This window comes from Hyperolius riggenbachi, chromosome 3 (genome assembly GCF_040937935.1).
Source record: "Hyperolius riggenbachi isolate aHypRig1 chromosome 3, aHypRig1.pri, whole genome shotgun sequence".
NCBI lineage: Eukaryota > Metazoa > Chordata > Amphibia > Anura > Hyperoliidae > Hyperolius > Hyperolius riggenbachi.
Window position 1 is genome coordinate 111,946,856 of NC_090648.1, and position 21,040 is coordinate 111,967,895.

Genomic DNA, 21,040 nt, shown 5'->3' on the forward strand with positions numbered 1-21,040 from the left:
CATTTAAAAGTGTTACTCAATAAGCAATTTGTCTTTTATACAGTAAGCTCATGTTGGACAAGAGCTGTTTCTTTTGTACCGTTTCTTGTTATTCTTTCCAATAAAACCTTTTGGTCAATGAAAAAAAGTGTGAGGCAGGGAACACTCATGTCTTTCGGTTTTCTGCGCGCGTTTTTCTGCACACCAAGTGTGTTTCTATGCAGGAAAACGCGTGTGTCTTTTTTACAGCAGCTAATGCAATTGATAGAGAAAACTCAATGTGTAGAATTATCCTGCAGAATGTCCGTTATTTTTCTGTGCCCAAAAAACACATTAAGGCTCCCTGCACACTGCATGCGATTCCGATTTTCAATCGTCTTTTACATCCGATTCTGATTTTTAATCATTACGGCATGCTGCGTTTTTTCCTCTGTTTTTCATTCAGGGAAAAACGGAATCGGAATCGCAAAACGGATTTGCAGTGTGCAGGGAGCCTAAGTGTGAACTAGCCCATTGATTAACATGAGTTCTCAGTTTTTTGCTGCACAAGAAAAAGGGATGTGTGCTCTGACCAGTCAACTCCTGACTTAAATACTGGCTGCCTAAAGTCAACTGACTAATTAAAATGGCAAAGCGTTTGCATGTTGCAATCGCCCACCAGAATATGCAGGATCTAAAACTATCCACCTGCGCTTCCTGCAGGAGCTGGCCCATGCAATATACATTGCATCTCAACAGGGGTGCCGTGTGTAGGCCTCCTTGTATCCCCAGCGCAGCGCAGACAACCCCACAAGCCATCCATTGCCCGCGAGCACCACAACTGCCCCTCAGGGAGGGGGGAGTGAGAGAACATGGCCGGAACACCCCCCGGACATGGCCGGTGCTTGGGGGGGGGGGACCACCCATGCTGCCCCCCTTCCAAAAGATAGATTCCCTACCTTTGTGAATTTACTTACCTGTGGTGCAAATTGCATGATCTTGGTGAGGGGCAGGGCACAGACAAGCCCCCCAGATGCTGCCACCGCTAGGTAAGCCCATCTGCACCCCACCCACCCCACAACTTCTCAATTTTTCTGTGCAGAAAACGCGTACGAAAACAGTAAAGTGTGTACCCTGCCTGACTCCAGGCAGAACCTTTTGCATCTTGCTACAACTGTGAAGGATTATGACATCATCTTGATTTTATCGCTGTTGATTTTCCCCTTTATTTTATGCACTGACTAGTGTTGGGCGAACAGTGTTCGCCACTGTTCGGGTTCTGCAGAACATCACCCTGTTCGGGTGATGTTCGAGTTCGGCCGAACACCTGACGGTGCTCGGCCAAACCGTTCGGCCATATGGCCGAACTAAGAGCGCATGGCCGAACGTTCCCCGAACGTTCGGCTAGCGCTGTGATTGGCCGAACGGGTCACGTGGTTCGGACCCGAACGCGCTCTGATTGGCCGAACTGTCACGTGGTTCGGGTAAATAAATACCCGAACCACGTCATATCTCCGCCATTTGTCTGTGGGTTTAGCTTTGGGTAGGCAGGCAGGGTAGTTCGCGCTCCAGCCACGCTAGCCAGGGTCCCCCCCAGTCATTGTGTGTCGCTGCTGGGAACAGTAGTACACCGCTCGTTCAGCCACACTATATAGCATTCTGTGTACTGTTCTGTGTCTGCTGGGAACAGTAGTACACCGCTCGTTCAGCCACACTATATAGCATTCTGTGTACTGTTCTGTGTCTGCTGGGAACAGTAGTACACCGCTCGTTCAGCCACACTATATAGCATTCTGTGTACTGTTCTGTGTCTGCTGGGAACAGTAGTACACCGCTCGTTCAGCCACACTATATAGCATTCTGTGTACTGTTCTGTGTCTGCTGGGAACAGTAGTACACCGCTCGTTCAGCCACACTATATAGCATTCTGTGTACTGTTCTGTGTCTGCTGGGAACAGTAGTACACCGCTCGTTCAGCCACACTATATAGCATTCTGTGTACTGTTCTGTGTCTGCTGGGAACAGTGGTACACCGCTCGTTCAGCCACACTATATAGCATTCTGTGTACTGTTCTGTGTCTGCTGGGAACAGTGGTACACCGCTCGTTCAGCCACACTATATAGCATTCTGTGTACTGTTCTGTGTCTGCTGGGAACAGTGGTACACCGCTCGTTCAGCCACACTATATAGCATTCTGTGTACTGTTCTGTGTCTGCTGGGAACAGTAGTACACCGCTCGTTCAGCCACACTATATAGCATTCTGTGTACTGTTCTGTGTCTGCTGGGAACAGTGGTACACCGCTCGTTCAGCCACACTATATAGCATTCTGTGTACTGTTCTGTGTCTGCTGGGAACAGTAGTACACCGCTCGTTCAGCCACACTATATAGCATTCTGTGTACTGTTCTGTGTCTGCTGGGAACAGTAGTACACCGCTCGTTCAGCCACACTATATAGCATTCTGTGTACTGTTCTGTGTCTGCTGGGAACAGTGGTACACCGCTCGTTCAGCCACACTATATAGCATTCTGTGTACTGTTCTGTGTCTGCTGGGAACAGTAGTACACCGCTCGTTCAGCCACACTATATAGCATTCTGTGTACTGTTCTGTGTCTGCTGGGAACAGTAGTACACCGCTCGTTCAGCCACACTATATAGCATTCTGTGTACTGTTCTGTGTCTGCTGGGAACAGTGGTACACCGCTCGTTCAGCCACACTATATAGCATTCTGTGTACTGTTCTGTGTCTGCTGGGAACAGTGGTACACCGCTCGTTCAGCCACACTATATAGCATTCTGTGTACTGTTCTGTGTCTGCTGGGAACAGTAGTACACCGCTCGTTCAGCCACACTATATAGCATTCTGTGTACTGTTCTGTGTCTGCTGGGAATAGTGGTACACCGCTCGTTCAGCCACACTATATAGCATTCTGTGTACTGTTCTGTGTCTGCTGGGAATAGTGGTACACCGCTCACCCGTCACTGTATAGCATTGTGCTCTGTGTCGCTGCTGGGAATAGTGGTACACCGCTCACCCGTCACTGTATAGCATTGTGCTCTGTGTCGCTGCTGTGGTACTGTATAGCATTTCTGTACTGCCACTGTACTGCTGCCAGTCAGCGTGTACTGTAAGGATAAGTGAAATGAGGAAGAAATCCGGTGAAAGAGGGAGGGGCAAGGGAAGAGGTGTTTCCCCTGACGGTTCACGTACAGGCCACAGGGGAGCACCCAAGAAAACCCACTCAATACCGCCCATGTTGTCCAGGACAACAACCCTCACAAATCCAAAAGAACAGGACCAGATAATTACTTGGATGACCTCTCAAGCGTCCAGCAGTGGGTTAAGCAGCACCAGCACATCACGCACGAGGTCCGAGTCCTCAGCCAGTTACAAGGAGCCAGTGGGCACAAAGCTGACACAACCGGCAGCGACACCACGCACACAACTGCCAGATAACCAGTCCGATGAATTACCTCAGGACACAATGGGGTATTCGCAGGAGCTATTCCCAGCCCAACAAACTTCCACCTTTCAAAGGTCAAGGGAGGAACAGCCAGAAATGTTGTGCCTGGATTCACAACCGTTAACTGTGGGAAATGCACCGCGCACTGAAATACAAGGCGAGTCCGAAGAGGACTCGGAAACCCAAATCCCAGAGCAATTTGGGCAGGAGGGGTTGCAATTGCAGGAGGTCGGCCGACAAGATCTGGAAGACGACGTTGGAGTGTGCTGCGCAGAGGTTGTTGTGGGGAGCTCTACTCCACGGCGGTGGCCCACAATGACATATGACGAGTTTGAGGAGATGGAAGAGGAGGGTATGGACAATGTGGACAGAGACCCAGATTTTGTTTGTGAACGAGAACATCGCCGTCGTAGCAGCAGCACAGATGAGTCTGTTGAAGAACACACTGCTGCACGAGTTCGCCTTGTGCCACAAGGTAGGCGGCGCGCAATTTCAGGCACCACAAGCGTGGAAGTTCAAGTGAGAGGCAAAAGAGGAGCAAACAGAAATCGCCAGCAAGGAGGCAGGTGCTCCAAAGTCTGGGCTTTCTTTGAAGACTGCACTGAGGATGTTACCATGGCGATTTGCAAGGTGTGCAAGACCCGCCTGAGCAGGGGGAAAAATATTAACAACCTCTCCACCACCAGCATGAGCCGTCACATGCTATCCAAACATCCCACTCTTTGGGCAAACGCGTCAGGACAGGGTACCAGAAACAACACTGCCTCCCTTGGGTTCACCAGACTCACCACCAGACCCGCCTCAGCAGCAGCAGTAGCCCAGCCATTGCGTGGTTCACAACATTCACAAACATCAGACGACGCTGACACTGTCACTTTCCGGAGTAGTGCTCTTGAGGTCTCCCAGTGTTCATCAAACACAACAACCAACAGCCCTTCCGTGTGCAGCGCTACGGTTCAGTTGTCTGTGTCGGAGATGTTTGAGCGCAAGAGGAAATTGCCAGCAAATGACCCCCGGGCCGTGGCAGTAACAGCCAGCATAGCCAAGCTTCTGGCCTGCGAAATGCTGCCATATCGATTGGTGGAGACAAACAGCTTCAAGGGCATGATGTCAGTGGCCATCCCACGTTACGTGGTTCCCAGCCGCTACCACTTTGCACGCTCTGCAGTGCCTGAGTTGCATGAGCACGTGGTCAGCAAAATAACCCGAAGCTTGAAGAATGCCGTTGCCTGCAAGGTTCACCTCACCACTGACACCTGGACGAGTGCGTTCGGCCAGGGTCGATACATCTCCCTTACCGCGCACTGGGTGAACCTTGTGGAGCCTGGCAGCGATTCCTCACCTGCTACGGCACGGGTGTTGCCCACACCACAAACAGCTGCACCGCCGTCCCTCCCACTGGATAACAGCAGCACCTACCTCTCTGACTCCTTCTCCTCCAACGCATCTCAAAGCTGTACCTCATCCGGAAACGCTAACCCAGCAGCAGTAGGATCGTGGAAGCAGTGCAGCACAGCTGTTGGCATGCGTCAGCAAGCGTTGCTGAAGCTAATCTGCCTTGGGGATAAGCAGCACACAGGGGAGGAAATTTGGAGGGGAATAAAGGAACAGACGGATTTGTGGCTGGCACCGCTGGACCTGAAACCGGGCATGGTTGTGTGTGATAATGGGAGTAATCTCATTCGCGCTTTAAGGTTGGCTAAGCTGACACACATCCCTTGCCTGGCGCACGTGATGAACCTAGTAGTTCAGCGATTCCTGAGGACATACCCAGGCGTGCCCGATCTGCTGTTGAAGGTGCGTCGAGTGTCCAAACATTGTAGAAATTCCAGTACTGCTTCGGGGGCACTCGCCAAGATGCAGGAGCGCTTCAATCTCCCCCACCATCGCTTGCTGTGTGATGTCCCTACGCGCTGGAATTCTACGCTGCACATGCTAGACCGCTTTTGCGAGCAGAAGAGTGCAGTGGTCCAGTACATGACGGCGCAGTACCGAGGCGCATCCGGCCAGCTGCCAAGCTTCTGTGGATCCGATTGGGCCAACATGTTGGACCTCTGCCAAGTCCTCCAAAATTTTGAGCAATCCACGTTGCTTGTGAGCAGTGACAACTCTTCAGTCAGCATTACCATACCACTGCTGTGTTTACTGAAGAGGTCGATGTTAAAAATCAAGGAAACAGCTGTCATGATGCAACTGGGGGAATCTGAAGGAGAAAACGATCAGCGTGATGGTACCAACATCAGGCCATCCGCCTCAGGGAACGCTGGCCCCAGCAGCTATGACGAAGAAGAGGAGGAGGAACAGCTGGAGTTGGAGCAGGAATTTCATGCCACCACTGACGAGGGCCAGAGCGGTGCACGTTGGACTTCCACAATTCAACGCGAATGGTCAGCAGAAGCAGACCAGGAGGAAGGTGACGACTATGATGCATCACAACAACTATCACAACGCTCACAAGAGGATGATGAGGATTCTGGTAGGACTCTGGCACACATGGCTCAATTCATGCTAGACTGCATTGAACGTGACCCACGCATTGTGCGCATTCTGGACAACACCAATTGCTGGGTTTATACCCTTCTGGATCCACGGTACAAACACAATGTTCCAAAACTGCTTGAAGAAAGAGTCAGACAGGTCAAAATGGAAGAATACCAGCAGGCCCTTGTGGAGACTTTAGAGAGGAGATTGACATCCTCCCCCTCCTCTAGCCAGTTGTACGCAGACAGACTGACTTCCGCAAACCCAGGACGACCAGGAGGGCAGCAAACAACGCAAGCCGCAGCTAGTACCCAAAAGGGAATGGTATCGGCAGTGTCCTTGGAGTGGGAACATTTTCTGACACCCATGCAGCCGCAGCCCACTGAACAGCAAGCGTGCAGATCCACCTCCAACACCGATCGCCTGGAGAAGATGGTCAAGGACTACATGTCAGATGGCGTAGCTGTGTCGAACCATCCATCTGCACCCTTCAACTATTGGGTATCGAAGCTAGACACCTGGCACGAACTGGCAATGTACGCAATAGAGGTGCTGGCTTGCCCGGCAGCCAGCGTTATGTCGGAACGCTGTTTCAGTGCTGCCGGAGGCATCGTCACAGATCGGCGTATCCGCCTCTCTACAGAAAATGCAGACCGTCTGACTCAAATTAAAATGAATCAATCCTGGATTGGAAATGACTACGCAACACTCCAGGACCCCAACCAAGTAACATGACCAATGAACATCTGGGATGGTGTTGCGTTTCCGGGCCCTGTTTATTGAACCTCTCATCTGTATTACATTTATGACTGCATGGCGGCAAAAAGCATTGCTGCTATATCCGCACGCTTTTTGTCCACATGCAAGGCCTGGGTTGTTGTGTCTCACAAAGCGTGGCCTTCTCCTCCTGCGCCTGCTCTTGTTCCATCACGTCTGCTGCTGCTGGGTTAGCGTTGCCGCGTGGTCCCTGTTTATTGAACCACTTATCTTTATTACATTTATGACTGCATGGCGGTACAAAGCATGCTATCCGCACGCTTCTTGCCCTCATGCAAGGCCTGGGTTGTTGTGTCTCACAAAGCGTGGCCTTCTCCTCCTGCGCCTGCTCCTGTTCCATCACGTCTGCTGCTGCTGGGTTAGCGTTGCCGCGTGGTCCCTGTTTATTGAACCACTTATCTTTATTACATTTATGACTGCATGGCGGTACAAAGCCTGCTATCCGCACGCTTCTTGCCCTCATGCAAGGCCTGGGTTGTTGTGTCTCACAAAGCGTGGCCTTCTCCTCCTGCGCCTGCTCCTGTTCCATCACGTCTGCTGCTGCTGGGTTAGCGTTACCGGTCCCTTTTCCTGGAACCTCTTATATGTATTACATTTATGACTGCATGCCGACAAAAAACATGTTACCTGTGCAAAGAAAACAGACATTTCACGCATTTAAAAGACAGTTTTCCCTTTGAAACTTTAAAATCGATTTTTTCAAAAACTATAAGCTCTTTTTGCTAAATTTTTTTTCCTCTTGTACCCACTCCCAAGGTGCACATACCCTGTAAATTTGGGGTATGTAGCATGTAAGGAGGCTTTACAAACCACAAAAGTTCGGGTCCCCATTGACTTCCATTATGTTCGGAGTTCGGGTCGAACACCCGAACATCGCGGCCATGTTCGGCCTGTTCGGCCCGAACCCGAACATCTAGATGTTCGCCCAACACTAGCACTGACCTGCCCCACCTTCCTGTGCGCATCTTGTAGCCAGTGATCTCACCTGAGCAGTAATAGACCGGCTTATAGTTCAACAAGTGCGATCGGGTGGGTTTCTAGGACTTGGGGGTGAACTGGTGTTTTTGGAAATTAGTTGGATTTGCAGGTATATTGCATTTTTCTTTTCAGCTTGTGTTTCTGTAACCCAGGCCATTAGTTACATTTTTGTTGTGCTGTAATTCACACTCTTGGCTCTAGGTGTCTCTCTTGCACTCACATTCCTTCACAGGAAATCTCAGCTTGGCTATACAAGTTACATTAGGAACAGGATTTTCTGGTAATACTAGTTGTAATTGACATTATAATTACAGAAATAGGTATGTGGCTGTATATTCTTTAGGGTCCATTTATGCTGTTTACTACAGCAAAATACCTGCTTTTTATTTATTTATGTATGTTTCACAATTCAGTATAGTAGAATTATTACTTACAAAGACGTAAACATAACAGAGCACAATTGAATACACATCTCCACAGTGTTATCCCATTTTCACATGCTTTCATGTTCTACAAGTGAAAATGAATACATGAATAATGGGTGATGCAGCTGTGAATAAGCACAGTGTAATTATGGCTGATTCACTGACTTGTGTTATTGGATCCAGTTATTGCATGTCGGCACACTAAAGTTCTTGATTAACTTACAGCGGACCTGAACTTAGAACTTCCTCTTTGCTCTAAAAGATAAGCAACAGCAAAATAACCTTTTAAATTGTCTTTGTTACAGCCTACAGAACTCCTGCAATAAATCTGCAGTGTCTACTTTCTGCTTTCATGGAAGCAGATATAGGGTTAACATCCTGTGTTCATATATTAGCTGTGTCTGCCGAGGACTGCTGAATGTTTGTGCTGACACAGCTGAGAGATCAAATTACACTTGTGATTACTTGAAGCTGAGGGGGAATTAGACAGGCTCTACTCGAAAAAACACACGGTGCATTTCTCTCTGTTTTTCTTGTGTTCTGTGCAAGAGTTCAGGTCCACTTTAGTGTTTTTTTTTTTTTTACGGGTACCCTTTAACAAAAATAAAGCTTGTTGGGACATTTAACTTAATAATGTCTTGCTCAACCCGTACAGTTAAGTCTTGTACACACACTAGATCAGGCATGGGCAAACTTGGCCCTCCAACTGTTATGGAACTACAAGTCCCACAATGCATTTGCCTTTATGAGTCATGACTGTGGCTGTCAGACTTCTGCAATGCATTGTGATTGTGGGACTTGTAGTTCCGTAACAGCTGGAGGGCCAAGTTTGCCCATGCCTGCACTTAATGGATCTCGGTTAGGATGACCAGCCAGGGCTGCTTGTGCTATCTAGCGTGTGAACAGTGAGAGTGATAGCCTGTTCAGAAGATCTCTGGCAGGGGCGTAACTAGAAATCCCCAGGCCCCCCTGCAAAAAAAAAAAAAATCCGGAGGTCTCCGATCTCTAAGAGCTTCATGCTACTTCCACAGGAAGTAACATGAAGCACTTACTGATCGGAACCTCTGGTGCGATGGAGGTATGTGTTCAGCCTGCTGCTGCCCGCTGTCACTAATGATTGCAGGAGGGAGAGCACTGAGAGGAGAGCCCCGAGATGAGGGGAGGGGCGGGGGGGATTGTCCCCCTTCCCCGCTGATTTGTGCCATGCTCTCCTCTTATGTTGCGACCCCTCCTGCCCCCCAAAAAAATTAAGGGAGGGAGACACCGAGAGCCCGATATGGTGCAGTATGTACTGGAAAATTTGGGTGAAAAAATGTACAAATGTAAGAATAATACTCACAGATCTGGGTTACCTTCCAGGTAACCACTATGTAGGCAGGTGGGGAGATTAGACCAGTCCCCACTCAGGATTTATGCTGGGAATACACCATACAATTTTATGTTAGATTTTCTGTAATGCTGGGTACACACGTTGCGATTTCCCGTTCGATTTGCGGGATCAATGGGATCGATTAAATTATTTCCAACATGTTGGATCGTGTTTCGATCGATACATCCGTCGATTTTGCATATTCAGTATTTTTCTCCAATTTAAAGTACACCTGTAATAAAAAAAAAGTGCACCTATGGGGTACTTACCTCAGAAGGGGGAGGCCTCAGGATCCTCACGTGGCTTCCCCGTTCTCTGTAGCCTTGGAGATCCCCTGAAAATCGCCCCGACAAGCACTGCACTGGCGCGGCAATATTTACCTATCGGGATTCAGCACAGTAGCGGCTTTCCAATGGGCTTTGGCAAAAATAGCTGGGTTTGATTGGGTCCGCTCTACTGCACAGGCGCGAGTTGCCTGTGCAGTAGAGTGGAACCGATCGAACTCTGCTATTTCCGCCTGAGCCCGATGGGAAAGCTGCTAGTGTGCCTCCACTGGTTTGCAGTAGGTAAATATTATATTTTGTGGGCTTCCAGCGCTGGATTGCCAGGACGGAGGAGGACAGGTGAAGCCTCATTAGGATCCAGAGGCTTCCCCCTACCGAGGTAAGTATCCCCCATGGGCTGTTTTTCTCATTGCAGGTTAACTTTAAACTCACAGGTTTGCTTTACATTTATGGCTGCCATACACTGGTTGATTGCCACCAGATCGACCAACAGATATATCCCTCTCTAATCGATTCTGATCACAGAGGGATCTATTGGCTGCCCATACACTGCACACAGATTTTGAATCGATTTCAGCATGAAATCAATTCACAACCTGTGGAGCTACCTCACCGCCCCCAGACCTCCCGCCTTTCTTGCTCCCCCGGCCACCAGCAATGATATTACCTGTCTGCTGGCGCGAGTCCCCGTGTCCCTTGCTGTCCCTTTCTTCAGCTGGTCTTCTTCTCCGTCTCCTCTTCACTCTACTGTTTGATCTTCACCTTCTCACAGGACGGGACAGGAAGTGAAGAGGAGATGGAGAAGGCCAGCCGGAGAAAGGGGCTGCACGGATACGGGGACTCGCGCCAACGAACAGGTGATAGTATTGCTGCGTCGGTCGTCGCAGAATTGAACACCGCTAACGACAAGCTATCGACACGCCGGCGATCAAGCGAAATTTTCCGCCTGGACAGATCAACTGAATTGATCGATTTTAGATGGAAATCAGTCGATCAAGTCAACGCTGGCGTTAACGATTTCACAGCACATTCGATCCCAGTGGTCCTGGTGATCAAATCTGCTGTATATCGACAAGAAATCGACGTAGTGTATGGGTACCTTTAGAATCATTACAAAAATTAAAATACTCTGTCCTTTTATGATTGTCAAGGACACTTCATTAATATGGCAATAATGGTGATACAAATCATGCAAGTGACTGATTATCCAACAAGCATTTGTACTGTATTTGTTTTTACATAGAAATCTAATATTCCTGGAATATACAATCATACAGTGTATGGGGGGCTTTATGTCTTACAAAAGCCTGGCTCTGAGTGTAATGACTTCTCATTGGCTGCTGCGTTCCTCCAGCGCTAGGATCCATGTAAGAGCCATTTATAATGCCTATTAAAGAGACACTGAAGCGAAAAAAAATGATGATATTATGATTTGTATGTGTAGTACAGCTAAGAAAAAAACATTAAGATCAGATACATCAGTCTAATTGTTTCCAGTACAGGAAGAGTTGAGAAACTCCAGTTGTTATCTCTATGCAAAAAAGCTATTAAGCTCTCCGACTAACTTAAGTGGTGGAGAGGGCTGTTATCTGACTTTTATTATCTCAACTGTAATTGAACTGTTTACTTTTCCTCTGCTAGAGGAGAGTTCATTACTTCACAGACTGCTCTGAAAGACTCAATTTGAATGCTGAGTGTTGTGTAATCTGCACATATTATAGGATGATGCAATGTTAGAAAAAACACTATATACCTAAAAAATAAAAATATGAGAATATTTTCTTTGCTGCTAATCTTCTAGTAATTATTCATAGTACACAACCAATTCATTATATCATATATTTTTTTCGCTTCAGTGTCTCTTTAAGGCCCATACACACGCCGTACAAATGTCTGTACAGACACTTGTTGAGGGACGGTTCATGTGACGGTTTTTTGTTGTGGACATGGCAAGAGACAAAGACTGTCTGCAGACACAACCATGTTTGGGCGATTCAGCTGGTGAATCTCTTGTGACTTTTGTCTCACAAGCCGTCGCTTATGGCCCATACGGGCTACAATTGTCACCTCAACACGCGGCGAGCGCGTGTTGCGGCGACAGGTCGCCCGTGAGTATGGGCCGTCGCACGAGTGCGCACCCCGAACTGTCGCCCGTCACTGATGTCGCCGGGCGATTGAAAGTTTCAATCGCCTGGCGACAGTCTCCGCCGCAACTGTCTCTAGTCCGCGTGAGTACGCGGACTAGCAACAGCAACCTCCATTGAGGTATACGGAGCTTCCGGCGGGGGGAGGAGGAACGTCGGCGACAGCTTCCGTCGCACCGCTGGTCCCTCTTCCGCGTGTGTACGCGGAGGGACCTGGCGAGGAGCTGTCGCCGGCTTGTCGCCCACACGCTCACGTGTGCTGGCGACAGGCCACTTTTGCTGCCCGTGAGTATGGGCCATAATAGTCTGTTGGTGTCCTGTGTACGAAAGTTTTCTACAGACAGCAGAGTCGCTACCATAGTACTACTACTATACGTAGTCTGTGGCAGACCGCTTCCATCGTGTCTTCACTCTTTCTGTTGTCACGTCTGTTCAACTGTCATGAACTCCAATTGTCGCTGCCATAAATATGCTGTTGTCTCTTGTCTGTCGCTGCCTCGCAACTACAGACAAATGTATACTGTGTGTATGGGCCTTTAGTGGCACACCATTTATAATGCCTATTAGTGGCACAGACAGGGTGTGAACATGTGTCATAAAACAAACAGCCCCTAATACGCACCAAAAGCAGAGTGTGTCACGGTGTTGAGACATTGCTCTGAAAATGCTTCCATGTGTGACTACGGAGATTCTCAATTCCTCATGTTGCAACATACGTCAGGCCGGCCAATTGCGTTACTCATCTCCAATTGAGCCAGTATATCTGGTCACACCCTCCTTCATCCTTGCTGACCACAAATGCTGGAAAGGTATGACAGCAATCTACTCTGCTGGGCTGCATTGTTGTTGTGGAAAAACAGTGATTGGCCTGGTTGTTATCTGATGGTTGTATGTTTAGTCTGCTATACAGGCTCTATAATGCCGGGTACACACAATGCTGTTTACCATCCGATGGGATGGGATGATTATTTCTGTCATGTTCGGTCTGCTCCTGTTCGATAACAGTATCGATTTTCAGAACAGGATAATCGATCATCTTATCAAGAGGGAACAGTTTGGACATGTACAAACGATGCAACTTCCTGTCAGTTTAAGGTACTGGTACTGGTACTGGTCGATTTGCCATCAGATCCGACCAACAGATAGATCCCTCTCTGATCAGAGAGGGATCGTATGGCTGCCTTTACTGCAAACAGATTGTGAATCGATTTCAGCATGAAACCGATCACAATCTGTGGAGCTGCCGTCACCCCCTGGGCCCCCGCATACATTACCTAATCCGGCCTGCATGTGTTCCAGCTTCACTGAACTTCCTGCCGGGAAAGTTTAAACAGTAGAGGGCGTTCTACTGTTTAAACTTCCTGCTGGGACAGGAAGTTCAGTGAAGCTGGAGGAGCCGAGCACGGACAAGGAGCAGCGGTGACAGCGGGGATACGCACCGGGCGGAGCAGGTAATGTATTGTCGCTAGCGTCGTCGGGCATTCGAACGCCGCTATCGACGCACTCCCGACCCGCCGGCGATCGAGCAAAATCTTTCGCACGGACGGATCAACGGGAACGATTGATTTCGGATGGAAATCGATCGTTCTGTCAGCGTTTTTGCGCAACGATTTCACAGCAGATTCGATCACAGTGATCGAATCTGCTGTATATCGGCTGGAAAATCGTTAGGTGTATGGGCCCTTTTACCTGTTGATTGGATGCGAAATTGCATTGTGTGTACCCAGCTTAAGAGCCCATTTCAACTAGGGCTGAATGCAGCCAGAATCTGCACCAAATTGGCAGCGTTGCCCTGCAGGCGAGTCAGGAGGAGAAGCACTGCCTGCACTGTGGTGCATGCTGCAGATTTCTGCAGCACGCATCCAAATCCCTAGCTGGGTATGGCACAGCTAATCAGTGCATTCTTGCATCACTTCAGGTGCCGGCAGCTAGTGGAAACCAACTCTGGGGGCCCTTTCACACCGAGGTGGTGCGGGCTTTTTACTACACCCACCGCCCCGCCGTGCAATAAAAGTCTATGTAGACTTTCATACTTTGACGTTACGGCGCGACGGAAGTGACATTTTCACCGCATCCCCGTTGCAGGTCCAAAACGACGTTACCGCAATGCTTCTGCATCGACTTGGGGCGTCGATGCAGAAGCATTGTGGTAGTACGCAGTGTTCCCTGTTTCTGGAGGTGCTGTGGAAGCTACAGTGTGAAACCAGCCTGAAGGTTGCCATACACATCAAATTTTTTTTTTCAACAATATCTGGCCGATTCAATAATTTGATGTTGCAAACAATTCCCGATCTACAGATTTTTCGATCTATCGATGTCACAATTACTAGAGGCCTTTAGTGGTCATGTAAGGTACGTGCCGCAGTGCCCCTGGTGTTTGGCCTTTGTAGTTACATCACACAAGTGCCCGGGATTCGGGAGTGATGAAGCATTCGGTGGAGATAGAAGAGAACTGTGTGGCAGACAGGTGAGATGAAGCTACACCGCACGGCCCGGGGAAGGGGGAGACCCAGCAGGCGCACACAGATTTTTTGTAGGGTTAAAAGTCAATTACTTGTGATATAATAGACTATTGATCATTCCTTGTCTGTCTCAGCAATAGGAAGGGATACACTGAGCGCATCAAGAGCATTAGACAGAAAAACCATAACACTGTAGCTGTAAGTGCTCGGTTATATATACTGGTCAGGACCAGGGAACAACCAGACAAGGACTTTGCTGATCCCCCCCACACACTCATCTGTTGGTGGGGTGTAGCTATTCGCCTGTCGAGCCCTGTATAGTCTGGTGTCCACAAACACACTAAATATGTGCCAGCATGTGGGAGCAGTGGGTGAAGGTCAGCATTGACTGCAGTGAACAACTAACACATGTCCACTGGGTAACTAGACTCAGCAAAAATGGAGTACTTGAACTCGGCTGAAAATCCTACTCCCTCAATGAGGGACTAATGGAAGTACATATGGTGGGAAACAAACAAAGGGACAGGGTGCAGGATATTTAGAAAGTGCTGTATATAGACTCTACATGTTTCACTCTAAACAGATGTCGTCAGGAGTATCAGTGCAGTGCAACAACATATAAACATAAATACAAATATACAAACACCACCACCACAATGAACATAGATTCCCACAGCAATGGCCCAAGTCAGAGCTGAAGCAGCATTTAAAAAAAAAAACATAAATGGTTGCCTTAGGGACTCAGCTTTTTTTTTATATATATGTATGTCATGAGGGTATATTACTGTTATTTTAGTAAATAAGGGCTTGACTGTATTAAAAAAAAAACCCTGAGAAAATACACCTTATTTCTAAATAGTATATTGTCGCCATACATTCTTCTAGGAACATAATTTAAATGTGATAGCCAGGATTAACAGGAAAATAAAATGTGTGGGTTTTATTTGTAGTAGCATTGCTTATTATACAACTATAGGGAATTGGGGAAGTAGTGTATTTTTTAAAACTGTTTCCCTTGTTTTTCCCTATAAAATGCATAGAAAATTAACCACTTCAGCCTTCAGTCGTTTTCACTTTATGCATCCGAGCAATGTTCACCTCCCATTCATTAGCCTATAACTTTATCACTACTTATCAGAATTAACTGATCTATATCTTGTTTTTTCCGCCACCAATTAGGCTTTCTTTGGGTGGTACATTTTGCTAAGAGCCACTTTACTGTAAATGCATTTTAACAGGAAGAATAAGAGAAAAACGGAAAAAATTTATTATTTCTCAGTTTTCAGCCATTTTAGTCTTAAAATAATACATGCCTCCATAATTAAAACTCACGTATTGTATTTGCCCATATGTCCCGGTTATTACACCGTTAAAATTATGTCCCTATCACAATGTATGGCGACAATATTTTATTTGGAAATAAAGGTGCATTTTTTCCTTTTTGCATCGATCACTATTTACAAGTTTAAAATAAAAAAAGTATAGAAATATTTCATCTTTACATTGATATTTAAAAAGTTTAGACCCTTAGGTAAATATTTACATGTTTTTTTTTTATTATTGTAATTTTTTTTTATATTAAACATTTTATTTGGGTATTTTTTGGGAGGGTGGGATGTAAACAGAAGTTTAATAATGTAAATGTGTGTTAAGGTTGTTTTTTTTTTACTTTTAGTTGTAGTTTTACTTTTTGGCCACAAGATGGCGGCCATGAGTTTGTTTACATGACGTCACTCTAAGCGTAACACACGCTTAGAGGGACGTATGGGGGACGCAACAGCCAGAAAAAGCGGAGCTTCTGAGAGAAGCTGACGCTTTTTCTGCGGGGGAGAGGAATCAGTGATCGGGCACCATAGCCCGATTCACTGATTTGTGTGCTAACGATCCGCAGCAGGGAGCGCGCGTGCACGCACGCGATCGGCCGCGGGAGCGCGCGGACGCGCACATGGCCTCCTGGGCGTAGCTAGTACGTCCAGGAGGCCAAAGTAGTTAAGCAATTACTGAAAACAAGTATCGCCCACAAAAAGCCTAATTTGTGGCAAAAAAAACAAGAAACAGATCATTCAGGTGGGAGAAGCAGTGAAATAGTTATGGCCAAATGAATGGGAGGAGCGTTGACAGGTGAAAATTGCTCTTGGCGGTGAGGGTAAAATGGACTGTGGGGGTGAAGTGGTTAAAGGCAAAGGGTAGTTAAGTATCAACATTTCATTTAGTTTTTATTTTCTGCTTCCATACCTTGTAGATTGCTAATTGATAAGTAAAACGTCTTCATTGCATAGCAGTGTGCATGTTGAGTGATGTTAAACCATGGGCTGATCCCAGGAGGCTGCTCTGACACTACTGCTCTGTCTGTGTGGAGAGGTGCAGGCAAGCCAGGCAACAGAATGAATATTTCAGCTGGAAAGTCCAGTAAAGGTAAATGTTTATAATTTGAATACATTTAGCTGATTGCTATGAGAAGTTGCCTTCTTCAATTGAGGAATTTAATTAGGCTTTACCAGTTTGACGGTTAAGCCTATTGATTAACATTAGCAGTGTGAACATTTTTACATTTATTAGAAACTAGTGAAAAGGCCCACCCATTAAAAACCGGGCACTAGGCCTCAGCCGCGCTGTAGTAATGTTGAGGAACACTGCCATAGAGGACAGGCACTACAAGCCTAGCAGAGAGTCCCATGTGACTATTGCTGGAAAGTGTTTGGAGTGATGAAAGACCAGGCAGTCTGGTTTATGAGAGGAGGCAGCCTTTATTTTATTCTGGTGTATATTTACTTTCGCTCAAGGCTGCCTGGTCACTGCTAAGATAAATGTAGCAGCCGGAAGTCTTCAGCCTCATATTTCATATGTGGGGTTTTTCTGTGTGTGTATATATGTATGTCCAGTAGTGATACAAATAGAGTGTGACAGATTGGGATCAGGCTGTTTCCTGGTCTCACTGTGGCCGTTGGGCCTGAGCCATATTCTTTGCATAGCACTGAGGAAGCTACAAGTAAACACTGCCTTTGTTGCGTATGTACTTCTTGGAGAAAAGTAGACCTGTCAGGTCTCAAAATGAAGAAACTGTCAGTCTCAACTGGTCTCGATCCAGTTTCCTTGTGAGTGTGTGCAACCATCCAGTGCTTCATGCCCTTGGCTTGGTGCCCGTGTGTATGGCGTCAGGCTCTGCGTGCGCATGCACGGGGCACAAAAAGTTGCACCAAAATGACAACACTTTGCCTATAAAAAGCAGCCTCCCCTTATGCCAAGTGCTGATCCTGTCAGCTTACATTTATCACAGGTCGCCAAATTCATTACTGCTGGCAAGGTGCACCAATGCAGAATGTATGCGTGTGCTGTGTTCTGAAGTGAGGAGAAACCACACCTGGTCTCCCAGAGGCAGAAGTAAATAGCCTAGGAGCTAAACATCACTGGAGTGTGTGGTTAGATACTTATATACAGCAATATATACGTATAGGAAGTGTTTCTGATTCTGTAACCAGTATAATTTATGTAAAATTGGAAATACCGAATAAAGTATTACATTCTACTTTATGTCCTTGAGGTGCTTCTTTACAGGATACATCAGGGGTGGAAAAAAAAAGAGATCTACTTTCCCGGGGCTTCCTCCAGCCCTTGGCAGCTGATCTGTCCCTCGCCGCAGCTCCGGTGTCCCGGGATCCCCTGTTGGAGATGCCAAACTTGCCAGGTTGGGATCTTCTGCGCTTGCATGAGTGCACCACAGATCCGGACCTGGCGAGGTCGGCATCTCCAACAGGGGATCCCGGGACACCGGAGCTGCGGCGAGGGACAGATCGGCTGCCAGGGGCTGGAGGAAGCCCCAGGTAAGTAGAAGTCATTTTTTTTTTCTGACGTATCTTTTAAGTGGTTGTGCCTGACCTAGCATTGTGTATCGCCAGCCCTGATTCTGATCTGTCTGACTATTCTCAGTCTGTATTCTAGTAGAAAAGATTGTTTTTTGTTTTTTTTTATAAACTATGGATTATTAAACGCAGCCATTGTGGCTTAAACCCAGGTGGAGACCCAGTCATCCTTTTCTTTCTACAGTATTCTCAGTCTGTATCCCTGTATTTACATTGGCCTGGTATTGGTTATCCTTTGCTTGCCGCCTGCCCTGACTCTGGCTTGTTTCTTGCTATGACTGAACTCTGCCTGAACCAACCTCGGGCTTGTCCATCATTTCTGAAACTAGCCTGCCCCACCTCCAACCTTGACTTTCCTTCTGACTCTGTATTGTTCTCAGCCCTCTAGTCAGATTGTCTCTTGACATGGTCTACCCTACTTCACACTGTGGTGCGGGGTTTAGCCTCACCCAGTCCTAGCTTTGAACAGACCAATCTGTACTGACTTGCTGGGGTTCTGGGCTGGGCTGAGGCTTAGGAGGTGCCGAGCCTCTGGGTGCAGTGCACAGAGGGCATGTCTGTGCCCCCTCCCTCTCAGCCATTGTGTAGTGTATTTGCGATTGGAGCATGTTGGAAGAGTTACCTCTTGGCGCCGCCGGGATCTCCCTTCAGCTTCTCACAGCGTCTCCTCTCTGCGACTCCCTCTAGTGGCATTGCTCATTATGTGACGCCTCTAGATGGAGTCATACAGAGCAGAAGCTACGACAGACTGAAAGTGGACCCGAGGTGAGAGTGATATGGAGGCTGCCATATTTATTTCCTTTTAAACTATACTAGTTGCCTGGCAGTCCTGCTGATCTATTTGGCTGCAATAGTGAACTGAATCACACCAGAAACAAGCATGCAGTTTTGACAATATTGTCAGAAACCCCCCAACCTGCTCTGCATGCTTGTTCAGGGTCTAGGGTTGAAAGTATTAGAGGCAGAGGACCAGCAGGGCAGCAAGGCAACTGGTATTGCTTAAAAGGAAATAAATATGGCAGCCTCCATATTACTCTCACCTCGGGTTCCCTTTAAGGGAGATCCCAGCGGCGCAGAGCAGTAACTCTTCCACCATGCTCCGCTCGTAAATACTCTGCACAGGGGGGCTACTTAATACTGCTATCTATACTGCCGCATATAGTACATGACATCATACACTCACAATATGTTATACGCGGCAACCACGTGGGACACAAATGGGCAAGCAGTTGGACACTAGCAGCTGCACCAGGTGAGAGTTGAATGCACTGGTCCTGGGGGGTACATTAACATCTGGGGGTCAGCAGAGGAAGCGGTGCAGGCATCCGAGGCAGCGTCAGAAGTTTCCAGAGATTTCTCGCTGAAATCGATTGGTAATCGGCCTGCGATATATGGGCAGCCAACAGATCTCTCTCCAGTCAGATTAGAGCTCTGTCTCTTGGTCAATCTGCCCATACAGCGATATATGGGGACCCTGACTTCTGAGAGCCATGTAAGGCAGCTTTCCCAGCAAATCATGCAAAAGCTTCAGAACAGTGATGAAACGAACACCAGAGCGAGCACAGCTGTCTGCTTGTTCAAATACTTGAAATTTATAGAGCTTATGTGGTAAAGATTGATAAGAAGCTCTGTGTATATTGCAGCATTGTATTCCTCTCAGGAGTATATTATTTCTGGCCTCTTCTCTATTTCTGCAGGTGACGGACGATGATGATGAGGATGTTGGAAAAGAGCCGGCTTCTTCCTGAGCATCCTAGCAGCTTTGTGCCTCCCCCTGCACTTTGTGGCCACACTCGTGTTGAGGGGGCGTGCCTTTCTGTGTATTTCCTGTACAGCTTTCCATTCTGTGTGGATCATGACGACGACTGACAGGACTGATTTTCCCTCATGAATGCACATATCCTTTTTTTTTTTTTTTTTTTTCTTTTTTCATGGTTGTTTAGTATATACGTCACTTTATTGTTATACAGTATGTTGCTATATTTATCTTTTTAGAAGAATAAAATTATGTTGCTCCCTACAAAACTGCTATGAGTTATTTTTGCTTCTGAGCATTCATTATCCAATGACTTTGGGTTCTTCACTTAAATGGGCACTGTCACAAAAATAGTAACATTTAAAATATATGTAAATACATACAAATAAGAAGCATGTTTCTTGCAGAGTAAAATGAGCCATAAATTATTTTTCTCCTATGTTGCTGTCACTTACAGTAGGTAGCAGAAATCTGACCGAACCTACAGGTTTTTGACTAGTCCATCTCTTAATGGGGGATTCTCAGTAAGGCTTTTATTTTTTATAAAGACATTCCCTGAAAAGGATTTATACAAAGATGCTGGCCAGCCTCCCGGCTCGCTCCACACTTTTTTGGCAATTAGATGGAGCAAGTGCCGTTCACTAAGTGCTTTTGAAAATAAACAAAACCCTGAGAATCCCCCATGAGGAGATGGGCTAGTCCAAAACCTTTTGGTTCTGTCAGATTTCTACTACCTGCTGTAAGTGACAGCAACATAAGAAAAAAATAATGTATGGCTCATTTTAATCTGGAAGAAACTTACTTATTATTTGTATGTACTTACATATATTTTAAATGTTACTATTTTCGTGATAGTGGTCCTCTAAAAACTAAGCTATCTGGCCACAGGTATAAAGTTCCCCATAGACCACCTGCTGCTTGAAAGACGTTTCATGATCAGAATGAGAGATCTTTCTCAGATGAAAATTCCATCTGTCAGGGAGATTTTTGGAGGAGCATCAGGGAAAACATTGTGTAACCATGGTAACCGACCTGGCAACAAATGGAGAAAATTTCCTTCATCGCTGTATTGGCACACCA

At 47.0% G+C, this 21,040-nt stretch overlaps 1 protein-coding gene across 1 annotated transcript in view; it reads left to right on the forward strand.

The window, feature by feature from the left end:
- Positions 1 to 20,219, forward strand: part of NFU1 (NFU1 iron-sulfur cluster scaffold) — an 83,352-nt gene extending 63,133 nt beyond the window's left edge. The window contains exon 8 of the mRNA XM_068274804.1: positions 19,902 to 20,219. Within this exon, the coding sequence (XP_068130905.1) occupies positions 19,902 to 19,952 (51 nt within the window). The 3' untranslated portion in view covers positions 19,953 to 20,219. The remainder of the gene's footprint in view (positions 1 to 19,901) is intronic.
- Positions 20,220 to 21,040: the final 821 nt, after the last annotated feature.